Source organism: Hydra vulgaris, chromosome 03 (genome assembly GCF_038396675.1).
Source record: "Hydra vulgaris chromosome 03, alternate assembly HydraT2T_AEP".
In the NCBI taxonomy this organism is placed as follows: domain Eukaryota; kingdom Metazoa; phylum Cnidaria; class Hydrozoa; order Anthoathecata; family Hydridae; genus Hydra; species Hydra vulgaris.
Window position 1 is genome coordinate 64,700,001 of NC_088922.1, and position 26,141 is coordinate 64,726,141.

A 26,141-nucleotide genomic window follows, 5' to 3' on the forward strand; every position below is an offset into this window, starting at 1 on the left:
AATAAGAAGCAGAAATGTATATATATATATATATATATATATATATATATATATATATATATATATATATATATATATATATAATATATATATATATATATATATATATATATATATATATATATATATATATATATATATATATATATATATATATATATGCATATATATATATTTACATATATATATATATATATATATATATTTATATATATATATATATATATATATATATATATATATATATATATATATATATATATATATATATATATATGTATATATATACATATATATTTATATTATTCTGTATATATGTAATACTGTAATCTGAAATATGTAAATATGTATATTCTGTAATATATGTATATGACTCTGATTCACTCCCAACAAAGCTACAAGCAACCGGTATTAACGAATAAAACCACTATTGTTATTAAAAATTTTGTTGGGAATTTCTAGAAAAAAAGAATAGAGTTATAGAGTAAGGAAACGGCTTAAAAAGTTGAAGGTATGTGTCAGGAAAGCATAAAGACGAGAGAGAGTTTCAAAGGGTTAAAGTGCGGGGGAAAAAACTAGACGATTAAAAGTTTTTGGAGCATGGAGGGACAAATACAGTAAAAGAATGCGACCTTATTGAGCCAAGCGAGAATGAGTTTTAGTTTATGTAACTAGAGATGATAGCTCCTTTGAGCAGCAACAATGATAGTATTTGTAGAAAAGAAAAAGAGATGTAACTTTACGACGATGGGAAAGAGGCTCAAACTTAGTGGATAGAGCGGGTCCAACTACCTTTACAATGCGTTTTTGGCAAGCACAATAAAGAGAAGCAACCTTAGGAGATGCTAATTTAACAATTGATTGTATATATGGTTTCCATGAAAGGTCAGTAGTATACTATAATCCAAGAAAACTTAAAGAAGACGACTCAGTGAGAGGGTAGCCAATCATTAATATAGGATTGTCGACAGAACTGCGATATCTGTTTGCAGTAAATAACTGAGTTAAAATATGAAAATTTATTTTTTATGCTTGCATTTTTTCAAAGTGTTTTTTAATAAAACACTTTAATATGCGCTACCTTTTTTTAACACTTACCTTTACACAAGCAGAAAAACACTAGACCGCACTACGCTGCACATGTAATCAATTTTAAATTACACTCTCAGATTTAAAACCAAATTTGGCTCAGATCAGCTGAGCGCAGTAGGTGCTAGTCTTTTTATTATAAATGATATCCAACCACACGTTTTGCCTTTAAAAACTGAAGAAGACGCATAAAGATTGGTTTTTTATTTTTAATCTTTTATATCTTCTTAAAACTATTTTAAAAAGCAATTTTAATGTTCTTGTGGAAAATTATGGAACATTCTATGACGGCTATCTAGTTTTCGTCTAATAATTTTTTTTTGTTGTAATTATTTTTGTTATGTTTAAGCGGTTTTTTATTACATATTTTTGATGGCCTATAACTCCACCTAATTTTGAAATTTCCTTAGTTGTAGATTATGACGTTTGTGATTTTCAACCGACAATGGTTTGATTTTTATATTTACACCTAATTAAAATATGTACTACTAATTTTCTAACCTACTAAATCGTTGAGCTACTATATTTTTGACCTACTGTTTTTTTTATTTTAAAACTACGCCTTTCCGGTATGTACTATGTATATTTTGTTGTTGGTTTAAATACGAGTCAAATTTGATAAGCCTTGACACAGTGGTTGAAGCGCTGTCTTCAAAATGTGGAGGTGTAAGGTTTGATAAATGCTTGGAAAACTTATTAATTGTTAATTTAAAACGAAAAAGAAATTCCTTAGTTTAAAACAAACAACTTTAAAAACACAGACCAGATAATAGGTTGAAATAAAATTTATCTCAAATCGGTTGAAAATGAAAATCTATAAAATAGGTCGAAAAATAAATCGGTTGAAAACGAAAACGTCATAAATCGGTTGAAAATAAAAAAAACTATAATCGGTTGAAAACAATTTAGGTCTCAGTGGGTTATCTGAAAACTAGATCCACTTTTTAGTAGATGTTCTTTTTGTTGAACAGCTTAGTCGGTCGAGATTTTTGTAAGTCTAACTATCTGACACGATATTTTCGGGGATTATTGTATTGTGCTAAATTTATGTGAACATGTGAAATTATGATTTATGGATGAGAAAATAGCCCGGTTGAATAAAAATAAGCAATTGCTTTTACTCAGTAATTGGTCAGCTTTATGTGAATAAAATCTTTTGGTATTTTGGTTAAGTTTTTGTTCACGCAAAGCTGAACAATTCTTCCTGTATTCTCAAAACTCAATTCTTCCTGTATTCTTAAAACTCCTCGAACGAATAATTTATAATAAATTATACCAATATATAACAAACAACAGCATCTTAAATACAAAACAGTTCGGCTTTCAAAAGCAACATGTAACCGAACATGCAATCGTAGATCTTGTAAATAGCATCAACTACTCATTTGTTAATAAAGAATTTGTTTTAGGAATCTTTATAGATGTATCGAAAGCATTCGATACTGTTGATCATGCTATCCTGCTAAAAAAATTGGAAAAATATGGCGTAAAAAATGTTGCATTACTCTGGTTTAAATTTTTTTTGCTAAACAGACAGCAATGTGTTAATACTGATGAAAATATCTGTTCAAAATTGCTTAAGATTAAATGTGGCGTTCCCCAAGGTTCCATTCTAGCTCCCTTATTGTTCTTAATATACATTAACGATCTTCCAAAAGTCTTAAACAAACTTGATGTAATAATGTTTGCAGATGATACTAATTTATTTTATTCATCTCAGTCTATTGAAGAACTCTTTGAAACAACGAATATCGAACTTGAAAAACTTAATATCTGGCTAAAATCTAATAAATTATCTTTAAACACAGAAAAAACCAATTACATTTATTCCATCCCAACCAAAAAAAGAAAAAAAATGCCTAATATATTACCATTGCTAAAAATAGAAAACAAAAATATTGAAAGAACCTCAATAACAAAATTTCTAGGTTTACTAATTGACGAAAATATTTCATGGAAAGCACACATTGACTATTTAAATACAAAAATAACCAAAAACATTGGCGTGCTATACAAAGCTAGACCAATGTTATCCCAAGAAAATCTAAAACATCTTTATTTCTCATTTATACAGACCTATTATACATATGGTAATATAGCATGGGCAAGTACCAATAAATCCAATTTGAAATCACTTTATCGACGTCAAAAACATGCCGTTAGAATTATCTATAAAAAAGACAAATTCACTCATGCTGAACCTTTGTTAAAACTCCTTAATGCACTAAACGTCTATAGAATAAACATTTATCAAAACTTATTGTTTATGCTGAAATATAAACTCGGGCTTGTCCCATCACATTTCTCAAATGATTTCTTTAAAAGCAATAGAAATAGATATGACACTCGAGAAGTAGGAAACTTTAATATACCGTTTAGAAAAACAAAACTATCGCGTTTCACAATTTCATATCGCGGTCCCTATCTCTATAATAAACTGATATCCAGAAATGCCATAATTACAAAATTAGATAACCTAAATTGTTTGAAAATCTTACTAAAAAAGTTCGTTTTAAATATAAACAATTATATGAACTTACACTAAACTAATACTGAAACTAGAGCCAAAATTAACGTTGAAACGAAAATCCCAAAAAACTTCAATAACAAATATTAATATAAAAAATATATAAATCAAAAATAATTTTATTTATGCCTAATCATATATTTATGTGTGCAAAATCTAGCATTTATCAATTATTTTTTATCTTACATTTTATTATATGTGAATCCAATATAAAATGAACTACCATTATATTTTGTGAAACTAGAAACATGTAAAAACAAAAATACAAAAAATATTACTAGTACAAGCGGTTTCTTGATGACAAGACCATCTGGTCTTCTGCAAGTTTCCCGCGTTCTTTTAATAATAATGATACCCTGCAGTTATATTCTTTGTATTCTATAAAGTTGTGAAATTTTATTTTTTCTCCTACCATCATATATTTTATAAAAATTGTAAATTTGTATCAGTTATATAGATAGAATCACAATATTGTAAAGATAAAAGAACTAAAATAAAAAAAAAAAAAAAAAAAAAAACTATTACTGAGTAAATTGCTTAACTCAACGTGAATAAAAATTAAACCAAAATTCCTAACGTTTTTATTCACGTAAGCTGACCAATTACTGAGTAAAAGCAATTGCTTATTTTTATTCAACCGGGCTATTTTCTCATCCATAAATCTGTCTCAATCTCCGGATCTCCGAAAGAAATTAGTTTGTTTACGAGAAAAAAGGATTTTTAATTTCTCGTTGTGTTAAATGCGAGAAAACTACATCATCTTCTACTTTTAATTTAAATGTCGTCTAAATAACTTATTTAAAATGCCGTTTTCACTTAAAAAATTTTCCTTTAAATGGGTCAAATGTGTTTTGTTAATTTAAATAACCCCCAAAAAAATGGAAAAACAGTACATTATTTGTGAAAAATAATACTATGTAACAATTTTGAATGAGTGTTTTCCCAACCAGTAGGTCTACAACAGAAAGAAAATCGCTGTTATTCCAGAAAAACTTTGCTTTTGTGACCGGGACAATAAAATTTGGAAAATCACGTGTTTTGAGAAAATTTTCGATTTGCTATCAATGCCGAGCTTCCTTCTATAATTTTCATGAACTGCTAGAGTTGTCCAGATGTTTCTACAATTTTCCTAAACACTCTAAAACGATCAAGAAACTTCCAGAACATTCGAGAAACTCTCAGAACTTTCTAAAACGTTCTTGAACGTTCCAAAAGTAGCTGTGCAAATATAAAATCACAGATGTACAAATATAAATGCACAAAGCTTAGATGTGTTTTAATTTATTTTCATAAAATTTCAATGTTTTAGATCTAGTTCGTTTTAAGGAGTTGTAATTTACAAAGTTTTGTTATAAGTTGTGTGCTGTAAAAAAATACGTTCGATCTTGAAAATCGTTCCATATTTTGAAAATGTTACAGGTTGGTACAGAGAAGAAAAGCGAGTCATGAAGTTTGCTATCCCTCAAAATTTGGCTAAAGCCGACGGACCACTCAAGCAGCTGCTACTTCTGCCTGGAAAACCCAAAAAATTGTCGCCCCTGCAATAATGTCCCTAAGATTGTTTATCCGGCCATACCTTCATTTATCTCTTTAGTACCACACAGCCCCAATCTGCCTGTTTCGCATCCTCCTAGGTGGCATCGGCCATCTTCAGGAGACAGCAGAAAGTCATATAGCGAGGCAGATACTGGAGATATGGACTATGATTCCGCAGATGAAGTTGGGGATAGGAAAGCCGCACTTCTCTAACCAGAAAGACGTGAACACTTTAATTAGGAACCTTGGGTTTACAAAATAGAATGTTGAGCTTCTGATATCAGGCTCAAACAGTGGAACTTGGTTGATGATAGTGTACGAGTTACGGATCAGAGGAGGTGGCATCAAAAATTTTATTACTTCTTCAGGCAGGGTGATGGTTTGTGCTTCTGCAACAATGTTGCTGATTTGTTCCAGGCTATAGATATTGTATGTAATCTTATTGAATGGCGCCTATTCATAGACAGTTGAACCCAGAGCCTCAAAGACGTGTTGCTTTGCAATAGAAACAACTACCCGTCTCTCCCAATAGCCCATTCCGTGCATCTCAAAGAGGACAACACCAATGTCAAAATGTTGCTGAACGCATTAAAGTATGACAACTACGGATGGGATATCATCGGTGACTTCAAAATGGTATCATTTCTTATGGGTCTTCAAGGAGGTTTCAAAAAATTTTCTTGTTTCCTCTGTCTCTCGGGCAGTCGTGACACTAAAGCGCATTATAGCACAAAGGACTGTTCAAAACGAACTTCAATTCCTCTAAGATCTCTTTTCAAAGCTGTCCGAGGTTAAGGTCAGGGCTGGTGTATTTAAGCGCTCTACCACTACACCACTACCGCATGGTAGTAGTATAGTGGTAGAGCGCTCGCCTCATAAGCGAAGAGTTCTGTGTTCGATTCCCATCACGTCCCTGGTGGTACCGCACTCAAGGTGTTTCGGACCTTGCTTGTGTTTCGGAGTTATAGAGTTGAGAGAGGGTTGGAACCACAACTAAAAGTAGCCTCCTTGACTGTAGTAGCCTTCATGGCCTTCATGGGGAGGTGAATTGAAATAAAAATAAAAAATTTGTTGGACCGAAGATCAAAAAGATCATAGAATGTGAAGATTTCGCAAAGCTTTTGAACAGTACGGAGAGAGTGGCTTGGAACAGTTTCGCTGCAGTTGTTTAGGGCTTCCTAGATAATCAAAAAGCTGAAAAATATGTGGAGTTTCTGCAGACTCTCATATAGAGTTACGCTAAAATGGGATGCAGAATATTTCTAAAATTCCATATCCGTGATTTGCATCTCAACAAGTTCAAGGAGAACATAAGCGCTTACTTCTAGGAGCAAGTCGAGCACTTTCATCAAAACATATTGGACTTTGAACGTCGTTGCTAAGGACATTATAGCAAAAACATAATGGGGGACTACATTTGGGAGTTACTTTGAGAGAGTGATTCACAGTACTATCGTAAATCTAGAAAATCTAAACATTTCTGAAACTTGTTGAGCGCTTTCTGGCTGTGTTTTTCTATTCCTAGTGCAATTTTTGTTTTTATTAATCATAATGACAAAAATGACAAAAAATTGTTCTATTTTCACACAAAAAAAACGAGTTTTCTTCGTACTGTTGTCGTGTAAGCAAAGTTTGTTCCTAATAAAATCATTTTTTCACATACTCTAGACATAAGCAATTGTAAGTATAACATTTAAAAGCCAGGAACAAAAATTGTGTAACATAGTGTAACCACTTCATACACCCTAATATTAATATTTTACACTAAAACAACAGAGAGCACTATCAAAATAAATTCTCAAGGTTCCAGTCAAACTATGATTTTATGGTTAAAATGATTTGCAGCTACGATACTAAGATATCTAAAATGAGAAGGAGGAGCTCTGAATGTACTTATGTATGATGAATGTCATTTCCTAGATTCTTATTTATAAAAAAAATTATGCTAATAAAGTTCAATTTTATTATACGTGATATGTTTATATTTACAATTTTAAAGAAGTTAAATACCTAAATTAAATAAAAATAAAAAGAATACCGTATTGAAAACCCATGGCCACACCAAAAATGACTTCATGTGCAATCATAATCACTCCTGGAGATCAAATACGGCCAGATTTGAATTCTCCGACCTCAATTACTTATATTTAGACACAACTGTTCCATTTAATTGAAAAACAAATGGGACATCCCAGAACCACCCTTGACCACTCCTAAAATAACCATCTGAACGGTTATGTATAAGCATGGGCGTTTGGCGGTTCGTTAAAAACTGTTAATATACGTTGCGTTAAAAAAAAATAACAATATAAGCCATCAATCTTCTTCTTTTTTTCAGAATTGTTTGATTTCCAGTTTTTCACTTTGATATTTTCAAAGTTGTCATGACAAAACACCAATTGTCTTATTGTGTCTGTACTAAGGCTTTCCCTGCTACAAAATTACAATATTTCCTGACGAACTGAAAACCATTTCAGACAACTTGATTCAAGAATGCAAAAAATTAATCCGAAAATTTAGCACACCCAGAGACCATATAATAAATTTTGTTTCTTTTATTTTACAAAGCAATTGTTATATCTTATTTTTTGAAAAACTATAAATTTTAAACGATATGCGATATACTTAAATTTTCTTTTATAATATATATCAGAGATATATACATTGAAACTATATTTTATTGTCAAACTATATTTTGTCTAGTAATGACGCATTTTTTGGGGCTTAATGATAAGTCTAAATTTGTCTTCTTCTAGCCCCGGTCATGTAATTATTTTTTAATAAGTTACGACTGTAAATTTTTTTTTATCGGCAAAGTGTAAAAAAAAAAAAAAAAATGTATGCCCAGATTTGAAATAATCGATCTCAATAACCAATATTTAGACATACAAAATATCTTATCTAATTAAAAAACTATTGAGATATTCAAGGAACACCCGGAACCACTCCTAAAATGACCATTTGAGCAGTCATGATCACTCCTAAAGATCAAATATGTCCAGATTTAAGTTCTCTAACCGCAATTACCTATACTTGTACATATGCATGTCCCATCTAATATTGTCCAATCCGTCTTCTCTCTAAAATTAGCAAGGTTTTTGAGTCTTTAATCAAAGAGTTTTTTATCATCTCGACTGACTTACTAACTTTTCTAAATGAAAAATTCAATCCAGAATTGGATGGGGGCGGTAAGGGCTATTCTTCCACTCTTTAATTCCAACGTATCTCAAAGTTTTATCATTGATTCTGCTTTGTTTTTTATCTACATTAATAATCTTTCTAACAATCTTTCATCTAAAGTAGCTCTAATAGGTAACGAATGCACTTTATACTCCTGCTTTGACAAAAAATCTGATCTCTCTTCTGTAACGCAATACTATTGTAATATGTATACGCAATACTATGTAATATGACACTCCTATATTAACGAATGGCAATTCGCTCACTGAGTCCTCTTTTTTAGATCTTCTTGGATTATTATTTAGACTTCTCATGGATATCAAATATACAATCAAATGCAAAATCTGATAAGGTTGCTTCTGTTTATTGTGCTCGCCATTATCTTACTCCTGATTCCATTGTTTACAAATCTCATATACATGTACGTCCCTGTTTCATTGCTGTTTCACTTGTAAACAATTCCATTGTTTACAAATCTCATATATGTACCTCCCTGTTGTCATATTTGGGCTAGTTCTTCTACCGATGCTCTTTCTCATCTAGACAAGGTGCAAAAGCACTTTAAATGTAGTTGGAGCTGCTTTATTGTCCAAGCTTGAATCACTCTCCCATTGTCTTAAGGCTGCATTACTTTCTCTTTTCTACAAATACTATTATGGTTGCTGCTTAAAAGAGCTCTCTAGTTTCATCAACTAAAATTCATTCTCGCTTGAATCATTAAACAAATTCGCTTTTGCTGTGCCTGTCCCTTCATGCCCTAAAAACTTTTATTCATCTAACTTTTTCTCCGCACTTAAATCATTTGAAACTCTCTCCTATCTTTATGTTTTTCTGACTCATACAAGATTCAACTTTTCAAGTCTTCTGTCAACTGTTTCCTTACTCATTAACTCTGTTCTTTGTTTTAAAGTAACTCCCTAATTAACTGTGGTTGCTTATATATATATATATATATATATATATATATATATATATATATATATATATATATATATATATATATATATATATATATATATATATATATATATATATATATATGTATATATATATAATGGTCATTAGATTGGGGTGGAGTGGAGGTGGTAATTTTTTTTTTATACTTTTTAAAATTTAATTTTTACGCAATCTTTACTTTTAAACACTTTTTAATATCCAGTTTTCACTATAGTGAAACTGGACTATCTATAAAGACCTGGAACACAAACTTACTGACTTGTATTTACTGTATTTTATTTTACTGTACTGCATTTTTTTAATTGTTTTTTTGCTTTTTTTTTATCAAACAATAGTCGTTACTAAATATTTAAAAGCAGTTTACAGCTCTCAAAAGTTGAAACTAGATGAATGGGCAAGATAGAGTTGAAACTAATTGAATGGGCAGGATAGATAACTTGTAAAAACTCATTTTCATGTGAGATTCTGAGATTTAAAATCTATAAACCCTTGCAATTCAAATTTTAAAAATCTCCTCTCTGACTCACATGCCGTCATCGTGTTTTTAATTATTCTTTGGGTCATTTTGGAAAACTCTATTTCAAAAAAAGACAACAACTGATGTTATAAATTTTTCAATTATTAAAACCAAATTGCTTCACTAAAGAAACTTTCCTCTTGCAATTTCTATTAGGTCGCTTATTATTGAAAAATCTTTCTTAAAAAAATGCAAATAAAGTTGTATTTACTTTAAAAAAAGTACAATTTAAATCACACATGGAGATTTGTAATATGCTGCTGAATTATAATTTTTCCGACAGGCAGTGATGTTTTCACCTTCTCCTATAGGATGAAATAGCATGAGTAACAAAACAGTTAGTTATTTTATTAAAAAAAAATTCTTCAAAACAAATATTTGCTATTGATATAAATATCTTTCCTACGAAATTCAAATTTTTACATATTTTAGGCTAAAAAATAAAATAATCAAGTTCTTTAGTAGTCAAAAAAAAAAATCTTTTTTTTTTACTAGTTTGTATTCTTATGTGCAAGGGATCATATATATATATATATATATATATATATATATATATATATATATATATATATATATATATATATATATATATATATATATATATATATATATATATATATATATATATATATATATATATATATATATATATATATATATATATATATATATATATATATATATATATATATATATATATATACAAATGACACTTTCTGTTTACCTGCTTATTTTATAAATAAAAAAGAACTGGAGTGATTATTAGCTTATTTTTGTAATTATATTATTGTTTGTACAAGATCAATTATATTTTGTATTGTTTTTTTTAACACCTTTATAGGTATATATATATATATATATATATATATATATATATATATATATATATAATATATATATATATATATACATATATATGTATTTTTTTTTTTCCTTATACAACTATCCCGGTGGGAAATGAGCAAGCGACTAGCTAGGTTTATAGAGATCTTTAAGCGTTTTTTTTTTCTTATTCTATTTTTTCATAATGTCTTTAACATCTTAAAAGTTCGATTTTTAGTGTTGAGTCTATTATAATTGTGAGAATAATTAAACTTTAAACATTGCGATTTTGTAGCAATGTGTCGCTAGCTACATAACGGAGCTTTGTTGCTAGCTACAAAATAGCTACAAACCTATAGCTAGTTGAAAGTTACATATCAAATTTTTTAGACAGCGTTTTTTTTACGATATGACGCTAGCTACACTAGCCAGTCGATCATTAGCTTGATAAGCTAACTGTCCTCGTAGCCAAATTACTGTCTTTATCTTTACAAATATTGATAGCTTTTCGTTATATTAAAAAGCTTGCGATCCTCGTGGCCAAATCGCTGTCTTTATTGTTACGATTTAGCCAGCTATTCGCTAGCCAATTTCCCACCGGGATTGTTACGTTTACATATCCATTACAAACACATTGATATTACAGTAAAACCCTGGTGACTCAAGCACCAATTATTTAGAACTTTTGTTATTTCAAACTGTTTTCTGAAGTTTGTGAAGATTAATTTGATATTTGATTTTAGAAGTCAATTTAAAGTACTGTGTCAAAATCAAATAAAATTACCTTACAATTAACGAAACTTCCTTAAATTTAATTTTATAAAAAAAATGAAATTATTATTAACACGATTAAATAATTATATCAAAATTAGAGGTTAAACTAGTTCTAAAGCCATTAAGAAAAACAAACAAACGACAACGCTTCTTGTAATAAGATGTGGTAAATTAGTGAAAATTGGTAGCAATCTATGAGGCTCTTACGTCACACTGACGCTATTTCAAAGTATACAAAGCTTAAGCAAACATACTATATAACGTACTAGATGACATTATTTAATTTCTATAAAAATAAGTTCGCTTATTTTTATATAGAAATTAAGGTAATTAATAAATCATTAAAAATTTAAATCGCTAAATCATTCGTAGATAATAAATTATTTAGGAATAATTTGGCGAGAAAAATTTTTTACTTAGTTGAATGTAAATAATTAAGTTTTATGTGATAAATTGTTTAGATTTTTTTAATTAAAAGCAAGTAAATTTATCGAGTAAAAAAATTAATAATTATACATATGCCCTTTGTTAAAAATAAGTCTTTGCAGTCATAGCAATATATAATATAAAAATATATAAAGTCACTGAGAATATATAGAAATATATGAAACCAAATTATATAATACAAAAGTATATAAAGCCCCAATATATAAAATAGAAATATATAAAGGCACATTCTAAATTTAAATTTGAGGAAAATCTTTTGAACAAAACGGTGTGGCGGAATAGTGTCGTAAAATTTTGATTGTCGCAAATTTGATTGTCGAAAATGTAAAGGAATAGTGTCGCAAATTGTCGCATGGTTGAATGTCGAATAACAGAATAATGTCGCGAATAAATTTGATGAATAGTGTCGAAAATAGAAAAAGAAATAATGTCGAAAAAGAGTTTAATGAATAGTATCGAAAAAAAAACAAACAGAATAAAGTCGCAAATGAATTTAAGGTTACATGTTTGATTTTCAAATAGTTTAACATTTTTTGTTTTATTTTAAGGTATTAAATAATTTTTTGAGGATTTTTAAAGACCTTTTGTTACCCATGGTTATTCTAGACTTTTGTTTGTTTTATAAAAGTTGTATTTTAGGAAGTTTTAATCATAAACTTCAAATAAATGTTCCTTAAATGATAAAACATTTGTATCGTTTGTATCATTTGAATATAGCGTTTGATAACGACCTGTTTTTCCTGTAGTATTGAGTCGGTATTATCAATTGAGGGGTTCAGTAGAAAAATGGTTTAACCCAAATTTTAAAAATTTTGCGGATAATCATTGCCAACAATACATTGAGCATGTATTTTGTTGTGTAAAAAGTACCAAACCCCAAAACCTATCTATACTATGCTGCTACTTAGTCCACCCACTAAAGCCGGCGTTGCTGCTACCTATAATCATATTTACTTTATTAGAAAAATAAATTTATCTTTTTTTGGAAACAATAGGTATAATATATATATATATATATATATATATATATATAAATATATATATATATATATATATATATATATATATATATATATATATATATATATATATATATATATATATATATATATATGTACATATATATATATATATATATATATATATATATATATATATATATATAGATATATATATATATATATATATATAGATATATATCAAACAAAAATGTTGACAATATTTTGACAACAGCAAAAAGGTCGAATGGAGCTTTTACACTTATAAACGTGATTTTTCAATTAATTGCTTATAAGTCATAGTTCTTATATAAATATTGATCAAGATAAAGTTTTCTATCCAACCGTATAAAGTTTATAAGATTTTAGAGATGTCAAAATGGACCCTTTTTTGCCCCTAAAATTGCCCCAAAAGGGTTATTACTGTAGCGCAATCAACTGGGTTTTTTTTTACGCCCATCCAAAGACTGCACTATCTTTCTAACAAATTTCAGCAATATACTATTTTTGTCTGGGTTTGACCCTATTTTTTGCTAATTTTCTCCGACTACAATTCCGTTTTTACTATTGGTGAAACTATTTCACTATTCTGTTTTTACTATTTGCGACACTATCCTGATTTTACTATTTGCGACACTTCCGTTTTTACAATTTGCGACACTATTCCTTTTATTATTTGCGATACTATTCCTTTTTTTTGTTTTCGACACTATTCCGATTTTACTGTTTGCGATATTATTCCTTTTACTATTTGCGACACTATTCCTTTTTTTTGTTTTTGACACTATTCATTAAATTCTTTTGCAACACTATTCCTTTTTTTTATTTTTCGACACTATTCATTAAATTTATTTGCGACACTATTCTTTTTTATTTTGTGCAACATTAGGCCTTTTTTATATATTTGACACTATTGCGAAATTCATTTTTCGACATTATTCCCGTCACCCAATAAAACTACCAATTATTTTGTTCAAATAATCAAATACATTAGGTAGTTGTAACTGATTAACATATAATTGTATTCTAACATCCGGTGCAATATCTGTTCGATACTATCTTTCTAACTCAACTTCTTCTGACTTTCACTCTACTATCCTTTGTTCTTCTTAAACTCACTTACTCTTGTTCCGTAGAAGCGGGATTTCTCTTTAATGAGCTGAACTCGTCTTCGCGGGCCTTGTTATGTGGCCTCTATGTGGAAAGCCGAAGGAGGATAAACCACAATAACACCAATTGTTTTTATTGGTTTGAAAAAAAAAAGAAAAGATAAATTTTATTTTATTTTAGTGTTGCAATGAGTTTAAAAATAAGAAAAAAAATGTTGATGAAGACAATTATTTCAAAACCAAGTTGACAATGTAAGTTCTAGTAATATTTATATTTAAAATGTTTAATATTTTACATAAAATGTTTTTATATTTTATGACAGTTTTATTACTACCAACGCATACATAAAACACACCCACTTCATAAATGACGTTTATTGTTAACAAGATTTCATCAAGGACGTTTTAGTGCAATTTTCAAACCAACTCAAGTACAAATGAAAGATTTACTGTTTCATAAATGTTATTCAATTAAGGTTGCAATAGTTTAAATTATAAAAATATATATTTTATTTCAGAGTTGATTTAGCCGGTAGCGATAGTCTGAAAGAATCAGAAGATGAAAAATCAGCTGAAACTCAGAACATTAACTTATCGCTGCTTCAGCTAGGGTGACTTTTACATCGTTGTTAGATATAGACAAAAATTTTTTAGCCTTTCAAAAAATTTACTTTTTTTATGCAAAAAAAAATATTTATTTTAGCAATGTGATAGCAGCTCTTGCCGAAGATCAAAGAACGCATATTCCATATCGGAATTCTGTTTTAACCAGGTTGTTGCAAGACAGTTTAGGAGGAAACTGCAAAACCAGTTTTGTGGTAAGAATTTCAGCTTGATACTTAGCGTCAAAATTGCTTCACGAAACTTGAGATTGTTGACATAGTAATAACGGCATTGTATAATTTTCATTATAATTTACTATTATTATTCATTATTTTATAATAATAATTACATTAAACTTTTTATAGCTATGTATATCTACTGCATCTGATGATATTATCGAGACCAGACGCACATTAGAATTTGGGAAAAGACTGCTCAAAGTTAAACTTCACCCACAAACAAATACTGAAGTATGTGTTTAAAAGTTTAAACAACTTTTATTTAACGTAAATTTCATTTTGACAAATTATTAAATAAAAATTCTTTTTAATATTTATTAGGTGGAGTATAAAATGTTATGTCATGAATTACAAGAAGAAAATTTTAAATTGGGTTAAGTAACTAATTTTATGAAGTCTGCAACTTTGCTTTTGTTATTATTGTTGTTGTTTCATAGTTTAAGGTGGTTATATCGTAAAAAATTTTTTTTTTGATTTCTTACTTTTTCTGTTTACCAAAATTAGTAGCAAGGCTAAATAATGCTTAATTTAATTTAAAATGCTGAAATAAAAGTTTATTTACCTTTTTTTATGCTGATTCAGCATTAAATTCAGAAAAATCAATAAAAAAGAAAATTACATTTTCTTAGCTTTTTTATGACATTGCAAGCTAAAACTTACCGCACTGATGGATAATAGTGTAATACACAAAACCTTACTAGAAAAACTTAAAATAATAACTATTTTTAAAATGACAGCACTTTTAATTATAAAGGATATTTTCGATGCAAAAACCTATGGTAAAATATCAATATATTCAAATGGAAACAAGTTTAAGGTTAGTTCTAGTAAGGTATTGCAGTTCTATCTATAAAGAAACAACCCTGAAAATTTTAAGTTGCATATCTGGTTAAAGAGATATGAATGATTTGCTGTTTGCAGTCAGATAAAAAAATACAATTGAGAAATCAAGCTTCAAAGTTTAAAAACAATATATTAATTAAAAATTTTATACACTCATTTTAACTAACAACATTATCAGATTTACAACTTTGTTTTTTAAGTAGTTTACAGTTAAAAGGTTTGGTTTTTACTGGCGTAACTAAGTAAATTTCTTAACTTATGCTCAATAAAATTAATTTTTTAACTATTTTTTGTTATTAAAAACATATTATGTTATACATGGTTGAAAAGCCAGTTAAATTGTATAAAAAGTTAGTTAATAAAATAAAATTTAGTTTTTTTAATGGAAAAAGTTTTTACAATATAACCACCTCAAATTATGAGTTTATTTTTTTTTATAGTTTTTTTTTTTTTTTAAAAAAAAAAAAAAACAAATAAAAAAACAATTAGTCATCTGCAATTAGAAACTAATAAGTAAGAGTCATTAAACACTGCAATTATTAAAACCTGTATAATTTATACGACGTCAGCTATAAGTTATAAATGTTTTTTGTTTTTTTTATAGAATTTTTAATAACACAGTTTTCATATTATAGAAGAAGCTTTTAACAAAGAAAAGGAGAAAATGAGTCAACATATAAATGAACTACTTAATAACAAAGTCGAAAATGTTCAGAGTGATTTAAATATTCCAGAGATAAGAGTAAGAAAACAAGTTTTTACTTAAAGTGTTTTATGATGCTGATGATGTTGTTATTGTTGTTAATTATGATGATGGTGATAATGATGATGATTGATTTAATCCCCTAAGATTGAAATCAGGTTCTCATAAAGTATATATATTTTTGATTTTAGAGGAACCGTGCCATTTGGGTAAAATGTGATATAAATAGGGTGAACTAGGACAAGGGAGTAATTAACAAAATGTTTACAAAAAATACTAATTTAAAATCTTTTAAATTGTACCACGTAAAATTCATCAAAATATTCATAAGGTTTCCATAATATAAATACACAAGAGGTACAAGAGGAATGGGAGATCAATTATGTTTCTTTGTTCTACTTCACCCTTCAAAAAAATGTGGTTTTTACCACACGCAAGGAGACAATGCGATGTCTGCTAAATAAAGGGGAAGAAATCTTTTCGTTTGCATTAGATAGCTTTGATTAGGGAAGTGTACTAATTGGAGTTTTTTAGATGTCCAAATTTCGTGCGCCCCACTTCTTCCCACTCTCCCCTAATAATTGCTATGTTTTATGGTACAAAAAAAAAATTAGAAAAATAGGCCGTAAGTTATTTTTAATATAATGATTAGTTGGATATACGGCTCCTTCCTTTAGCACATAAGTAATTAAAATTAGACTTTCTGCAAGTTTTATACCCTATAATAGCAAGCTAAAAGCAAAAATGCTAAAAATACAAGCTAAAAATAATGTACTAAAGTTACAACCTGTTTAGAAACATTTTTATGAGATTTTAAATTATTGGTATACAAAAAAAAAAAAAGATTTTCTATTTACTTTTTTTAATAAAAAGTTTCTTATATCCTTAACGCAATCCACCACTCACATTTGCAAACATGACATAAATACAAAAACAAAAACCTTAAGTTTTCCAAGATAGATTATTCTTAAAAATTATTTTAGTTATAAAAACCACACATAATACTGGCTTTCCTGCAATACTCAAATAACGTTTGTGTAGAGTGTACGTTTAATTGGAAAGGATTCTATTCAAACTTAAATCAGAAAATTGCAAAACAATATTTTTAATTTTAAACTTATTATAAATAAATGAGTAAGGTTATGTCCAAAAATATAGAAAACGTTTAAGGAAAAGATACAACGCCCAAGAAAAACAGAAAACGGCTGAGAAAAACAGATGACGCCAAAAAAAACAATAGATAACGCAAAAAAAAAAAAAAAAGCTGAAGTAAATTATGTATTAAATTAAAACTATATAAATTTTTTTTAGGTTGAAGAAATCAAGAATGAGTATGACCATAAATATCAAAAAGTAAAGGAAAAGTTAAAAAAGATCAAACTTGAAAACATTGAACTGAAAAATCAAATTTTGGAAAGTAAATTAAATAATTCCAATAATTTACAAAGTGTAATTGTGGAGGGTATCAATAAAAGTTTTGTGCAGAATGCTAATATAAATGAACCATATTTTTTTAAACTTCCGCTTCTAAATGAAATTGGAACATCAACTGAACAAGTTGAAACACGAACTACATCAACCGAACCAATCACATTGTGTCATACATCAACTGACCCAATTTTCCTTCAGGATAGTATAACTAATCTGGCTGTAACTCGCGATGATTCGACTGATGCTAAAATTATGTGTGAGGCATCTTGCAACACTAAAAAAGTTGTTATTTTTTCCTATTATACTACGGCAGATGTTGGCACAAGTCCATCAAAGCATTTAAAAACAGCAGTAACATGCAATGCGTCTACTGATGCCACGCGTGTTATGTGTAATGCATCTTGTAACACTAATGATGTTGTTGTTCGTTCTACTTACACTACGTCAGATATAGCCACAAGCCCCATAAAGCATTTAGAGGTAGATAATAATGCATCTCAAACAGTTTTGTCAAAAATGTCAAGTAGCAATACCAATAGTTTAGATGGCGTCACATCTAACAGTCGTCTAATTTCAGAAGATGATGTATTGTGTCGCTTGACTAATTTCTTGTTAGCAGAATTAATATCAATGCAATTGCTGTTTAGCATGTCTGATATTCGACTACAAAATGGCCGCACGCAAAGTTGTTCGGCCCGAATTAGAATAGAACATAGACTAAAGTATAGCAAAATTACATCGTCAGTTGACGAAAACGATCTGTTAGAGAAAAATGAAATGAATGAGAGCATAAATGAAAACATATCAAATATAAATGATGAACTATATAGCACATCTTTTTTGAAGTACTTAAAAAATAGCAAGCGTCTAAGTTTTTTTAAAAGCCCAGATTTTTCCAACACTGAATCACAGCCTAAATTTGAAAAGAGAACTAGCCAAGTTGAATCCATCTTAGAAGGTATAACCGAGTCAACATGGCTGCATGATTTGGATAATTTAAAAAATACCTCTTTTGATCGACTCAAAGAAATAAGCAATGAAATATTATTGCAGAAAAGAAATGTTGATTTAGAAATTACAAAGTTTGTAGAAGAAGTTTTTCATGATTCCAAATTTAGCACAAAAGAAGGTTAGTAATATGTTATCTGCTGTAATAAGATTCCTTAAGAGCTAAAATTATATACAAAATGGAAAATAGCCATTTCTAAATCAGTGCAGCTCATGTACGCATGTACAGGGCGGATGCAGTATTTTTTAATGTTTAAGATGGCTAAATTCCAGGTTTATGTTGTATAAATATACAGTTATGTTTACTGTCAAAGGTTCAAACTTTATATGGTCATAATTTTTTAAAGGTAAGAGATATTTTTATGAGATTTAAAATTTATTGATGAATAGATTTAAATTAAGATCTATAGATTTAGTTGAGAATAGTAAAAAATATTTAATCAACTTTTTGCGTATAAAATTGCGTTAATAATATTTAAATCCAATGGTGTTTTTAAATACAAGATATAAATACAGTTTTCGTTTTCATTGTTTAAGTTTTTTTGTTGAGTTGTTATACATAAAGCCATCTTGCTCCATTCGCCATTTTGCTCTGTTTTGCAATAATCCTTTTTGTATGCGTTTTCTTCGTTACAAATAGTATTTGGTATTCGGCCAAATACCGTATAGTAAAAAAAAGTAGCCGAATAGGCAGATTACTGAATAACTCTATCGTTTAACTGCATCGTTTTCAACTTATTGTTTATTTGTAATAGAACAAAAATATTTTTTTTTTCGTACTTTTAAATTTTATTTCAATGATCCAAACTAACATACTCATATATAATCGATACTACATTTCTATATTCATGAAATATTTTGAATTGTTATTTATATTAATGGGTTGTAAAAGGGAGACTTTATTATATTGCCCGACCATAAGGTATTTGCCTACTACAAATTTTTATCAACAAAAAAAAAAGGTTCTCAAAATTTGACTAACTGAATTTTTATTTTATTAATCATTTATTTTCATTATAAGCATTTTAGGAGTAATTATAAATATGCGTTTTAGGAGAAAGAAGTGCACCCAGGGCGTAAGAAGTGCAAAGTGCACCCAGGGCGTCTGAAATATATTTATCCTACTTTTGTTTTTTTAATATTCTCCATTGCAGATGGAATTACTACTACTCCATTGCATCTCCATTGCAGATAGGATTACCACTACTCCATTGCATCTCCATTGCATTTAGGATTACTACTACTCCCTTGCATCTCCATTACTACTAAAACTAGATAGGATTACTACTAAAACACAAAGTAAATACTCCATTGCATCTCCATTGCAGATACGATTACTACTAGAACACAAATTAAATAAGCAAAAAACACTAATCAGAAAAAAAACCTTTAAAAAAACAAAAAAAAGTAGAAATCTAGTTGCTTTAAAACTTGCTAATAAGAATGAAGTTTTTCAAATTTTTTGTAAATGCGGGAGGGAGATAAATTACTCTTCGAAATTCGGAAGACTATATTGTGGAGGCTTTACAGGTGTCATTAAATAATAGAATGAGCAAGTCTAATAATCAAAGTTTGAGATTTAATGCTGTTAGTAAATGTTGTAATCTATAGCTTGTATAAAATAATAACCGTTTTGCTAAAGGTAGGTGTCTTCAAGAATAAGTGTCATAGATTGCTTCTGATTTCTTAAAAGTCAGTTTATTTCTTTTATTTTTTGTTCCACTTCAGTTATCTGAATACAAAAATTAAAAATACTGTTGTGGATGACAAAGTTGCTACAGTATTATCTTCAGCGACTAAATCTTCTCAATGTTGTTCGCTTTGTGGGTGCAATTCAACAAAAATAATTTAATGCTGCTAAAAATATAAAACTGACTTCTGTAGCTTGTTTAAAAACTCCTAAAGCAAAAAGAATAACACGTGCCAAGAATGAGGTTTAAACTAACTAATACTGTTTACCAAAGCATCAAGTTAGATTTTAAATTTTTATTATTCGTTGAAACCTATACGTAAATGTTGTAAAAGATTTTAATGAGTTTCCGTAAGGAGTGTAAAACCCAGTGGTGTAAATGATTTAGTGTGCGAGTGAGTGCAGTAATTGAATTATAAAAAGTAGACAAAAATATTTTCAACACAATAGAAACGTTAAATATGTTACTTTTTGTATAGAAACGTTTTCAGTTTCTATATGAAAAATGATATTTTTTCCAACTCACTTTATTCTTCGATTTATAAGTAAATAAGTTATAATATAAGTAATTAAATAAATAATAATTAAGTAAGTGAATTAGTTGGGGCGAGGAAGCATGAGTAAAAGCCACATTGATAAAACTTGTAAGTGCATTATTATAAATTAAATCTGAGTTTAGTTAAAGGTGTGGTAATGGTATAAAGCTTACTTAATCAAGTTTAAATTTAAAAAGTGTATATAAAGTAGAAATAGATAAATTATTGTAAATCAAAATTATTGTAAAGTTTTTCCTCTTGGCAAAACAAAAGATTTTTTTTTTATCTGATGGTTTTTTTAACAAGTTGCGGAACTATTTATTCCACATATATTAAAAAATATTATGTTTAATTTATACCATGAAGTAAGTAAAGAGTATATAATGTACGTCTTTACTTAATCTTAGAGATGCATTTTTTATACTCTGAAAAAGTAAATGTAATGCACAAACCTAAGATCAATATATTGCACCCTTTTGAAAATTAGTTAGCAACTATCTAGTAATACTTGTAACCATAAAAGCTAGTAATAACTGTAACCATAGTTACGGTTAAAGTTACTAGTTAATAATTAGTTAAAGCCAGCCCTTAAAAGTATCGGTTGTCTTATTTTCCTTGAGGATTGTCCGGTTACGAGTATTTTCACAAGAATTGATGCGCAACTAGTTAAAGATTGATTGTTATAATAAAACTAGGTTTTTTTTATATAAATATGTTTCATCCACTAAAGCTACGATGTGTAGCCATTAACACGTTGTAACGATATTATTTGCATAAAATTACAAAATTACGATATACAGTTACAAAACTACGATATATAGTTGTTTACATATTTTACTAATTTTTTCATATTTAAAGTTAAGTTAATTCCATTGATAATTAAGAAATAAAAATAAAATAAATAAATAATTTTCAATAAAAATCACAGGTTTCAACTTTTTAATAATGAAAAAGTTCTTTATTCTATCCCACAGCGATTCCTTGTTAAAGCTTTGTTTTCTTATCTCAGTCTTTTATTATCTTTAACTTTGTAACCTAATTCATTTCGCAAATATAAATAACATCATTTAATACAAATGTATTATTATGTCACAAAGGTAATAAAAGTTTTTAAAAATAATTGAGGTTTGCATCATTAGCGTAGTGGTTAGACTTCTACTTTTAAAATTGAAAAATCCCCGATTACGCATTAAATTAGAGACTATTCATTTTAAATAAAAGTGACGTTAGTAAAGACGACATTACATAGCTTTCTCCATTTATGGTATTCCACAACGTTCCTTGACAAAACTTTTCTTCGTAGAGTTCTTAAAAAAACTAAGCAAATAAACAAAAGAAAAAATGTCACAGAAAGATTGTGTCAATCAATTGTCACGAGTAAAAAATTTTGAATATTGTTTTTAAAACAAATGTTTCGAAAATTTATAAATAATAAAGTTTTAATTGTTATAGTTATTTATGCTCCTGTAATTTTTTGCTGCTATTTCAGGTATTGAAATACTAAAAAACTGTAATAAACTACAAAAAAACCGGTAAAATGTAAAACACTTTGTGAATTGTGATTTAAATTGTTATCTTAAGATTGTTAAAAATCAACAAAAAAAGGATTTGCTTCTTTTCATTTAGTTTTAATGTAATGTTCTCATCTTTAATGTAATGTTTTTATCTTTAATGTAATGACATAGTTAATGATAAAATTAGTTAAAAATTAATTTCTACTGAAAAAATATTTTTAAAAAGCAGTTACTACGCATTTTAATGGTTTTTCTATTACCATATCTCTCTATATATATTATTTGGAATCATATCGCATAAAAAAGTACGTAGATTGTGATTTCTTATAACCTTTATATTAAATATACCTATACAAAACAAGACCACTATGTAGCATATTGTTGTCATGTTTTGTATAGGTATATTTAACATAATTATAGTATGATTATATTTAAAAAAATATACAATGCATTTAATGCCAATTTGATTCGAATTCCTAAAAACACATATGCAAAGTATATATTCAAATATTTGCTTTATGGTTAAGAAAAACATGCACTGACATGATTTAGTTAACTCACTTGGACGTGTCGAACAACAGAAAGAAGGTAGAGAATAAATTTATAATTAATATTTTTTGTAGTTATCGGTAAAATCTCAGAAATAAACTTCTTCTAAGAAACATTAAAAGACATTAAACATTCGACACCATCTTAATTATTTAATATTTAAAAATATTTTATTTAAATGTTTAGAAACAAGTATATTTGTTACAACAAAGTTTTAGGGATAGTTAAAAGTATTTTATACGATAATTTTCTTTAAAACATTTTACTTTATTTTTGGTAATATAACTAATATAACTATTCAATATAAATATTTATATATTTAATATAAATATTTATATATTTAACATAAATATTTTATATAAATATTAAAATAGGTTAGATTATTATTTTAATAATGTTAAAAATGTTTAACATTAACTTATATGATTTATAAATAATTATGATTTACAAAAAAATTTTCTTATTTCGATTTTTTTATATTTACAGGTCGAGTAAGTAAACGAGAAGTTTATTCAGAGCTCGTTAATAAACTTACTCAAGACACTGTAAGCTCTTGTTGTACAATAGAGCAGCTTGAACAAATTCTTAATCTAGTTCTAGTCGATCACTCTCTTACTGGTTGCTTGTTGGCATTAGCGCAACATAAACAGGTATTTTTTTATTGCTTTTTACTTGCTTTTTGCCAAAATACTTACTAAAATTGTTAGCTATTTCCTAGCTTTCAATATGGCTTCCCATAAATTATAATTGTTTGAAAACTTGTGTAAGATACTAAATGTGCATATTTATGCGCACGTATACATTTGTAGATAAATTTCAAGAGGTAAAATCTTTAACACAACAAAAATAACGTAGATTATCAAACTACCAAAAACTGCAAACAACGTTCACGTTATTATAACGTTGTACATATTAACATAATAACATTACATAAACACAAGATTTATAAAAAAACTGATGATTGCAATTGCTCTTGTATTTTTACGTAATCCCTTTAATTGGTCAATAAAATTTTTTGCACGAGAATGTACGTTAAAATACGTGAGAATTCATGAGAGTATAAAATAAGGGTATGCATATATGTGGGAACGCGTGCAGATTCATGTAAGTATACTTGAGAAATTTATTGTTTTTCATAAATTAAGTTTTAGTTTTTGTTTCATTTCAAATTAATTTTTTTAAGTTATATATTTTTTTAATATTAGTTGGGAAATACTGCAGCATTTGCATCTCACCAATTATATCCTGTTTTAGCTAAATGTTTTTTCAGGGAAAGTTTTGAATAACTATGTTTTAACATGGTATCAATAGTAACCAATAGAAAAACACAATCTTTTATATAAGTTTATTTAAAAGAATAACATATTCTTTTGTAAAATATTATTTAAGAGAACATCACTTTTTCATGAACTCAATCAACGCTCCATTGTTATTGGAAATAAAACATTTTTTTTATCAATAATTATTGGAAGAAATTGTGTTTATCAATCAATACTCAACCATTATTGAAAAAAAAAATTATATTTTTTTCCTTATACAATTTCTTTAGAACAGGAAAATGAGACGATTATCAAGTTTTAAATCAACTCCAAAGCCACTTTTAGATTCTATTGTTGTAGATGAATGTTGCGGCTATGAAAATGTTTTCGATTCACTTGATGACGACGAAAGTTATGGTAACGATATTGATATCAATACAGTTGAAGTCGGACAATCAAGCCCATCTTGCTCACCAAACAACTCTCCGCATACAGTTGAAAAAGTGCATAAGAAAAACTCTCGTTGTGATAATAGTTTCAGTAAAGAAGAGACTTGTACTGACCTGGTTGCTGAAAGCCCTTCCCAGAAAAAAAAGGGTATTCGACGTTTTTTTTGTATGCCTTCAAAGTCAACTCGATGGTCAATGCATAATAAAAAGTTCTTAAAAAAGAATAGAATTGAAAACAATCTACTTCTTGATGGAAACGATATTAACTAGAAACAAAAAAACAACAAGCAAACACGTGTAAAAAATAGTATTTTCTATCTTTTTAATTCAAAACGCTTAAGAAATGTTCTAAAAAAGTTGTTGACTTTGCAAGAATTAGATCTTACATATCTTGGTTATTTTACGTTTTATTTGCGTTGTTGTCAGTGTCCGCGTTGGTAGTATAGCGAGATTAAGGGTAACATCTTTTTTTAAAGAAAAAATAGATCAAACTTTTATTGTGGAAACTTAAATAAGAAATGTAAAAAGATTTTAAAATTAAATTGTTATTTTAATTTATTTAATTTATTTTCATTTATTTGTAAAGATTATGTCGAATTAATAAACATTACTGATGAATATTTTAGTGGTAATTATATTTTTATACATCAGTATTAAAAATACTGATGAATATTTTAGTGCTAATTAAGTGGCTTTCTGACCGATTCTTATAGTATAATTTGATTACACCTGGTGCAGGTTACAATACTTTGCAAGTATTAAAATGATATTCAGATTTTGTGAGAAGTTCAACAAAAATTCAATGTGTTTCATTTTTATAATATTATTAGAAATGTATAATATACATTATATATCATATAGTTCAACCTATAACATGTATATATTATTTTCTCATCAGATTTATAAATTTTTTTTTTTGTTTTTCAACTAACTGTTGAATTTCCGGTTAATTTTCAAATTTAATTTTAACTGGTTGCCTATTTAATTTTTTATTTATTAACATTCTTCGAACCACTTTAATCCAATAACGCCGGCTCGTTTGATGACAATTAGTAAAATAAACCTATATTCACATACCATCGTACCATGGTTTAACGTTTATAAATTCATTTTGTGGTTTACTTTTTCCTAATAAATAAGCCAAAGTGCTAATTACCTTTGATTGTTAAACCTCATTCATATAAGCTAGCTATATATTCTGATAAACATTATATTCTTGTTTTTTATAACATATTATAACTAATGTTTATACAAGAATATAACTATGTATAAGTTTAATAAGTATAAACAAATGTTTATACTTATTAAACTACATTTATACAAATACATTAATTAGGTAATTTAATTACTAGTATGAATTG

General features: G+C 27.8%; 1 protein-coding gene across 2 annotated transcripts in view; it reads left to right on the top strand.

The window, feature by feature from the left end:
• Window positions 1-25,398, top strand: part of LOC100213393 (uncharacterized) — an 89,779-nt gene extending 64,381 nt beyond the window's left edge. For both annotated transcript variants that reach the window (XM_065793990.1, XM_065793991.1), the window contains exons 11-19: window positions 14,138-14,208; window positions 14,475-14,567; window positions 14,660-14,774; window positions 14,925-15,029; window positions 15,120-15,171; window positions 16,277-16,383; window positions 17,656-18,904; window positions 23,559-23,722; window positions 24,622-25,398. In XM_065793990.1, coding sequence (XP_065650062.1) covers window positions 14,138-14,208; window positions 14,475-14,567; window positions 14,660-14,774; window positions 14,925-15,029; window positions 15,120-15,171; window positions 16,277-16,383; window positions 17,656-18,904; window positions 23,559-23,722; window positions 24,622-25,050 — 2,385 coding nt within the window. In that variant the 3' untranslated portion in view covers window positions 25,051-25,398. The remainder of the gene's footprint in view (window positions 1-14,137; window positions 14,209-14,474; window positions 14,568-14,659; window positions 14,775-14,924; window positions 15,030-15,119; window positions 15,172-16,276; window positions 16,384-17,655; window positions 18,905-23,558; window positions 23,723-24,621) is intronic.
• Window positions 25,399-26,141: the final 743 nt, after the last annotated feature.